We start from the raw sequence: 7,944 nt of genomic DNA, 5'->3' as shown, positions 1-7,944 counted from the left end.
AGGGGTTGCAGCAGCATGATTTCCCTGAGGGACTGGTATGCGAAGGCTCAAAGTGGTCCTTAAGATGAAAAATGGTGCAGAATACATGGGCCAAAAACAAGGATGAGGAATAGGAATGTTAAAGGTCCTATGAAGGGAAGTAGCCAGGTATACCAGTTTATATTCTTTAGCAGGTAGTCCCATGAATTTGACTTTCACTATTCTTTGTGGCCCTTTCTGTTAATTTTGGGGCAATATCCCTGACTAGGCCAAATTGATTGACATAAAAACATTAAAATTGTGAAGATAATGAACTGAACTAGAATCTAACATTCATAACTACGTGTATGGAATCTATTGAAACACATTTTCCCTGTAAAATCACCCTTATTTTTATTAAAGAGCTAAATCAAGACCCAATTTATTCACTGCAGTAAGTCTAATTACAATTTGGCCTGATTATTTGCACAAACACAATAAGGATAGCAATTGATTATATGGGCTTTTAAAAACCTGCTTTGCTGGAATCTCATGATTGTGCTTTAATTAGCCCCTCAGGGCCAAGAAGCGGAGCCACCTGGCTGCCATCAGGTTTGCTGCAGTACCTGCAGACTTGGTGAATTCCTCAAGTTCTTGAAGTCCCCAGTGATGTCTTGAGGTCCCTTCTTGTCGCTTTCTCTCAGGAAAGCAACCTTCATTCCTTACCTGAAAAGACTGCCATGAACCACGTCGCCTACAGCAAGGCACCAGGCTTTAAAATGTTAGGTCTAATCAAATACAGTGGGGCCTTGACTTACGAGTGTCCCGACTAACGAGTTTTTCGAGATACGAGCCGTCTCTCGGCCGATTTTTTGCTTTGAGTTGCGAGCTAAAATTCGGGTTACGAGCCAGCTTCAGATACCCCACCGCTAGTCGGCACAGCGAATGTCACAGTGAACGCCACAACATCAGCCCAGCATCACGTGTCTCACTCGTTCACTTTAAGATTTGACATACGAGTAATTTGAGTTACGAGCTCCGTCACGGAATGAATTAAACTCGTAAGTCAAGGCCCCACTGTAGAAGCAATACTCCTCCCCTGGGAACTGACCTCCAGGCCACTTCAACCAACATTCCCTTTCCCTTAGACCACATTCCACTTGCTAAGACCATTATTCTTCCCCTCCAGACCTTCCCAGGATCCAGACCCGCCCAGAGAATTCTCTGCCCAGAAAAAACCCGTTTAGACTCCTTTAAAACCTCTGACTCCCTGTCCCTGGGTGCTGGCACCATTTTGGGGCTCAGCCCATCTGGTATCCAGATGACCTAATACATTTATAATTCTTTACCTCTTTTGGCCTCATGTGTTCCCCCTTCAGCAACCCTAACATTTGGTGCCAAAACCTGGGAGGGTTCCACAGGGAAGGGGAGCCATCGCCCGGGGACTGGTCACCCTGAGTTTGCTACCCGGAGAGCAGGAGGCAGCAGCAGCTTGACCTGGGCTCACCTCCGCACCCCACTCGGTGACGCGATCACCGCCTCCATTAGGCCTCCCTCCCGTATGGGCCTCTGGACCAGCCCAGGAGGACGCCAGCTCACCTCGTCTCCGGTAAGTGACAACTGGATCAACCCTCCAGATTTCTCATTGCCGTCTCAGACAAAAGACCTAGCGCTAGGCCAGGAATCCTCTCCAATCCCGCCTTTGCCCAGGGACCAGGTTCCACAGTCTTCCTCTCAGGGGACGCCCACCACACAAATCAGACTGTCTTCCTCCCTCCGGAGCCAGCTGGGACTAGCCAGCTGGGATGCCTCCCTCAGTCTAGCTTCCCGGGTCTCCGTGTTGCTTACCTCCTCTTCCTAATATACACCACGGGGAATTCTTTTTCCGTCCCCCACTCCCTCCAAAAACACTCCTTTGGGATGTCTCCTCCATAATGTTAACACACTCGGCCTTTCCACAGAGGTTCGGCCAAGAGCCTTCTCTTCTATTGTAATACTGCCCGGACACAATAAATCAGACATGACGCACACTGGGCTGAGAATGGAAATTTCAATTTTAACATTCTCCGGGACTTAGACAGCTTCCAATGGGAAGTGATCAGAGATCCCCGACGTCCAAGCCTTCTTTACACTCCGTAATCGTCCTTCTCTGTGTCAAACCTGCTCTGCCTCTCAAATCCACTTCTCCACTCAAAGCCCCTCCTGCCAACCCTGGGCCTTTGCACCGAGGCCTCTGGTCTGTCCTTCCCCACCCGTCAGGTCCCTCAGACCCCTTCTTTGACCCTGACAGCCGTGCCAGGACTCCTACCACACAGGAAACGTGACATGTGTTCTGGTAAGTCCGTGGTTTGTGGCAAGTTGTTATGTAACAACAGAGAACCGACACGCTTGTTAAGTGACTCCCACATTAGAAAGGAAACTTCTCATTTTTCTCTACTCAGACCCCAGAGCCCAGCGGGGTAGACACTCACATGAAGGAAAGGCACATTCCATGAACACTCCCCGAAAATGTCCATACCCCGTGCTTGGCAGGGATAGGCAGCTCTTCGCTAGTACAGGGGAAGGCACTTTTGGTGACAGATGTGGCTATCATGAGATGCTGAAAAGCTTCCTTTATGCCCTACTGTGGCAAACTGCCCACATCTGTTTTTGTCTGTCTAGCAAACATTTCCTTTCCTTCTGACATTCCTTGTGAGCCTCCTCCCATCTGTCTGCACCCCAGTACCTCCACCCTATGTGGGACCAGTGGAGCTGACCTACCCCCTCCCCGGGTTCCTGAAGAGCGTGCCCAGCCCAGCCCTGCCCTATCAGCACAGTCCATCCCCGTCACTGGGATTGGTCCAGGGTTGCTCACATGACCCAAGCCTGTCTAATCAGAGCCAGACCCGAACACCTGTATGTACTATTAGAAAAGAGCAGCCTCCTTGTCCCGCACAAAGTGCTACCCATAAGGCTGCTGTAAGCCAGAGCTGCCGGATGGCCGTGCAGGGAGGGCCTGCGGAAAGGCAGCTCACTCCAAGGGACGCAGTGCTGAGGCAGAAGGGAGCCTGGGCCCAGCAGCGCCGCAAGACCTAGCCCCAGGCTTCCCAGCTGAAATGAATCCCTCCCTTCAGCCTCCTGTTTTGTAAGCCACTTTGAATTGTCTACCACTAGCAACTAAAAAGCCATCTTACCAGGATCTGCCATGAAATCGACAAAGAACAAGGGGGTCTGATGTCTAAAGAGAAAGGAAATAGAAAGTAAAAAAAAAAAAAATGAAAATCTAAACAAATATTTATTGAATAAAATGCCACAGCAAATAAACCACTGAAGTAGAAATTCCATAGAATTTTAAAAATTTCTGTAGTCCTTTAGCGTTTTCATAGAACTTTTTTAAAAAATGGCCTAACAGGACAAGTTCTTTAAAACAGTACAAAAGTATCAAGTGCAAAGAGTAAAAGCACTTCACAGGAGTTAGCAGTGAATACTATTCCTTTAGACTTTTGAAAAAATGCTCTTGACTATAAAATTAAGGCTGTTCTAACTTTGAGAGTCCATTATTGTCCAATGTTGCTGTTCTTTCTGATAAAAAGCTAATAACACCGAAGAGCTTGCTCTGGTTTGGATATTTCTCACCCCCACTCTTGTTTCAAACCAGTGGAGAAATAAACAGCTCCTCCCATTTCTAAAAAAAAAGGAAGAGATAAAAAACAATCCACATTTGCCCCAATTTGGGCCCTTGGACACAAGATCCTTGGGTCAAGTCAACCTTGGGGTCCCATCGCCAGGTTCTAGGGGCTCAAACTGCCAAAGGCAAGTCTGCCTCATGGGGAGAAGGGGTGAGTGGCCGAGTTGCTGAGCAGGGCAGTTCTCACAGGGCCACTGCAGGGCCCTCTGCGTCATCCCAGCGACATGTATGCTCCGACAACCCTCCAAAGATGACTGGGAACAGGCTCCGTCCGCCCGTCGGCATTCCTGGTAGGGCCCCTGCAACCCTGCAGACTTCACGGCCGGCTGGCGTCATCGCTGGGGTTCTGTGTCAGTGGTCTGTTCTGTGACGAGAGCAAATGGTCAGCTCTAGGGCCTCTGTAAAGAGCAGGGCTGAGAGTGTACACAGCTGAATATGTGACGTGCTTTGATAGTTATTTTTAGCTGCTTGCCGTCACCATACGGGATTGGGGCTACACCAGTTTCACAGGTGAGGAAACCAAGGGCACAAGAAGTTAAAATGACTACGTGGAGACAGGGCTGATGGCCTTTTCCCTTTTTTTATCTGGATATCGTGCTGCCTGTATCCTCACAATAATCCAGGGAGAAAGGCAGAGCAAGGAGGAACCCTATTTTACCAATAAAACAGCTCAAGCCCTGGCCATGTGGCTCAGTGGGTTATGCTCTAACCGTTAGAGCATTGTCCTGATACATCAAGGTTGCAGGTTCGATCTCCGATCAGGGCACATACGAGAATCAACCAATGAACGAATAAGTAAGTGGAACAATAGATCGATGTCTGTCTGTCTCTCTCTCTCTCTCTCTCTCAAATTAATACATTAGAAAATAAAGAAAAAGAAATCTGAGAATAGAGAAGTTAAACCGTATATTCAAGATCACACAGCTAAAAGTGGTGGAGCTGGGATTCAGACCCTTATCTTCAGATTCCAATTAGTCAACTATTTCTTGATGATTCAACACCAGGGAGGTGGGGGAGGAGAAACAGGTGGGTCTTTTTTAGCCCCTGTGATGGCGATTTCCGAGGGTAGTGCTGCTGATATTACCTGGATCTATGGGCTGACAATCCCATCACACACCAGCCTGGCTGACAAACACAATCCCAAGGTGCATCTCCTCACAAGATTTTCCTTCAGGAGCTGAGAGAACTAAACACTTCATCGCCTGCCCTTCCAGCCTGGAGCACCCACCTGACAAAACGCTAGCCACAGAGGTTGGTTGGGGAGGATGGAGAGAGGTCCTGGGAAAACTTCACTTGATAGAAAGGGCAGACTCCGCCGATGAAGGAACTCAATTGGTCTCGCTTCACCTGCTCTGAACGTAGTTGGTGCAGCCAGAGCCATAGCATCTTCCTTGTGGTTATCAGGTGACAACCGATCGGCTCCAGATGGCAATACACAAGCAGGTGGCTGGGATGTGATGGCGCCAGAGGGCCTGGGGAACGCTGGGTGTCTCCAGCTTTTGGTTAGGCCATAAAGTAAACCCATTTGTCTAAGCTGGTGTCTGCTTCGGGTTTCATTACTTGACAGCCAAAGCATTCCTACCTGATAACACAGGGCTGAGAAGGAATCCTATCTCCCTTAGGAAGAGCTGTAAGGAGGCCAGGCACTGTACGTAAGCGCCGTACGTAAGCAACGTGGTGACTCTACCAACTGCCCCCACTCTCCCCACCACGGGCCAGAGGCCTCGCGATGCCCTGCTGAGGAGCGCGGCCTCCTCCTCAGGCTGGCTTAGCTGCACAGGAGGCAGGTCGACTGGCTCCTCAAAAGACTGCTTAGTTCCCATAAACCCAACTTAGAGTTTTGTTTCCTTTTTTCCTTTTTTAAAATTTTAGTTATGTTATTTTTTGTTTTAGGGTCAAAATTCCATTTGCATCATGAAATAAAGTGGGCAGTTCCTCTCCCTCTCTGCTGTGGATTATTTAACAAGAGAGGCATCTGTGCAAGGGCTTTCCACTGACAACTATTTTCTTAATAGCATAACATACATGTCTTTTTCACTCTCATGCTCCAATTTTTCACAGTGTAATTGGAAGAGCCACATGACTCAATGAACCAATATTCTCCAATGACCAACGAAGTTACGAAATCGTGCACGGCTGGAAAGATCTATTGCGAGTACTAGATAGACCAGTGGGTTCTAAGTAACGAGGTGCAGCAGGTCCCCGAGCGCGCCTTTTGTCCCAGCACGGGTGCAACGCCACAGGCTGTGCGCTTGGTGAGCTACCTGTGGTCACACTGGCTTCATGCCCCATTTTGCTTAAAGTCTCAGAACTTAGGATGACTTGAAGTGAGAACTTGCTGACAAAAGCTCACATTGCAACGGGCCATTAAGAGCTGCACTTCCCGAGCTCGGTGCTCTAGCACAGAGCAGGCCTCACCATCTGCGAAGGCGGCTCCTCGCCCCAAGCACCGGCCCAGGGCAGCACACGTGGGACAGCGCACAGACAGGACAGCCCACCCCATAGGGCAGTGATGGCGAACCTATGACACGCGTGTCAGAGGTGACACGCGAACTCATTTTTTTGGTTGATTTTTCTTTGTTAAATGGCATTTAAATATATAAAATAAATATCAAAAATAAAATCTTTGTCTTACTATGGTTGCAAATATCAAAAAATTTCTCTATGTGACACGGCACCAGAGTTAAGTTAGGGTTTTTCAAAATGCTGACACGCCAAGCTCAAAAGGTTCGCCATCACTGCCCTAAGGAGACGTTAAAGATCTCTGCAAAATGGGAAACAAGGCCACTCCTTCCGTTTTGTATTGGGAACATAATTACTTTTCATAAAAATATGTTCTGTATATCAACAGGTAATTTTGTTCTTTTAAATGAATATTTTTCAAATTTCTGTTATAAAGTCTCCATTTGAATAATTATCGATACACTGAAACCACATAAACAAAAATTCTCCAAAAGACTCATCTTTTTAAAGAAGGTAAGATGGGACCTGGGAACAAAAGGTTGAGCACTGCCGCGTGGAGAGCGCAAGGGTCCAAGCACCTTGCCTGGGAGCAGCCCTGACTCCATCTCCGTCTCTCCATGACCGACAAGGGGAGGAGGAAGTGGCCAGGAGCCAGCCCTGACTCGTCTCAGTCTCTCCGTGGCCGCAGGTGGTGCTGGGGCTGCACCTGTGGCAGAGCCTGTGCAGCAGGGAGAGGCGTGGTCACAGAGGCGTGAACCTCAATAAGCTAAACAGACCAACATTTCCTCTTTCATCTCCTTCAAGCCTGACAGCGATCAAAACAATGTATGAGAAGCCTCATGCAACTGCAGGGATATCCATGAGGCTCAGGGGCTACTCTGTAGAAACCAAACTTAGCATCTCAGTCCTGAGAGCATGGGCTGGCGCGCCACAGTCCTCGGGCCAAATCTAGCCTACTGCCTACTTTTATAAATAAAGTTTTATTGGAACTCAGAGACACTCATTTTTGTTGGCTAATTGTCTGTTGCTTTCACACCATAGCACCAGAGCTGAGTGATTGCAACAAAGACCACACGACCTGCCAAATCTGAAATGCACCATCTGGCCCCTTACAGAACGCGCTTGCCGACCCCGGTCCTAAAGTCATTTTACATCTCGGGTAAGAGGCTTTTAAGTACCTGATCTGGATCTGAGTCCCTTCCCTGCCACTTGGTGCTGGGACTTGGCCTCCTTCTCCCTGTTGCAAAATGGGGCTAGTGCCTGCCTCCCCGGTGGCTGTAAGGGTCCTGGGCCCAGAGCACAATTAATTCAGCAAGGGCTGAAATGCAGCACAACGGGTCACAGCCCACCTGAAACTCAGATCCAAAAATCCTCAAGGACAAAATGCAAGCATAAAAAAATCCCCTTGGGAGCCCCTTAGGATGGTGGCCCATTACAGGCATAAGGTCCCGGCCCACTGGTCCCTCCAGCAGCTGAATGTCAGATGGAGCGCTGTCCCCACACAGGCCCTGGGGAAGGCGTCCGCCTGAGGAACAGCTCCAAGCCTCAAGCTCAAGACTTACAAGCGATGTGAACAGGGACCAAGACAGAACATGGATATTCCTCCTTCCTCCCAGAAAAATACCTTAATTTGAATTTCTGTAAATTAATGAACATCTTTCTAAAGGAACAAATCAATAGCTACCTCATAGAGTTGCCATGACAACACAATAATTGTCGTGTGGGTGGACGAGAGCGATAGTTTTGTTTGAAACTCCACTGTGAATTCCCACGTGATGCCCGATGTGCGCAGGGAACGATGAGGACCTGGCCTCATACAATTATGCTTCTAACACTGTTGGGTGAGGGTATTATTT

The 7,944-nt window shown here is 48.5% G+C and overlaps 1 protein-coding gene across 5 annotated transcripts in view; it reads right to left on the bottom strand.

Annotated features, from left to right (window-relative positions):
• Positions 1–3,213: 3,213 nt before the first annotated feature.
• TMEM159 (transmembrane protein 159) overlaps positions 3,214–7,944 on the bottom strand; it is a 13,508-nt gene continuing 8,777 nt past the window's right edge. For 2 of the 5 annotated variants that reach the window (XM_014535839.1, XM_005861493.2), the window contains one exon: positions 3,214–4,038. In XM_014535839.1, coding sequence (XP_014391325.1) covers positions 3,942–4,038 — 97 coding nt within the window. In that variant the 3' untranslated portion in view covers positions 3,214–3,941. The remainder of the gene's footprint in view (positions 4,039–7,944) is intronic. The other 3 variants (XM_014535840.1, XM_014535842.1, XM_014535841.1) reach the window with 3 other exon arrangements.

This window comes from Myotis brandtii, unplaced genomic scaffold (genome assembly GCF_000412655.1).
Source record: "Myotis brandtii unplaced genomic scaffold, ASM41265v1 scaffold152, whole genome shotgun sequence".
NCBI classification, from domain to species: domain Eukaryota; kingdom Metazoa; phylum Chordata; class Mammalia; order Chiroptera; family Vespertilionidae; genus Myotis; species Myotis brandtii.
This window is presented reverse-complemented; position numbering and strand designations above follow the sequence as displayed.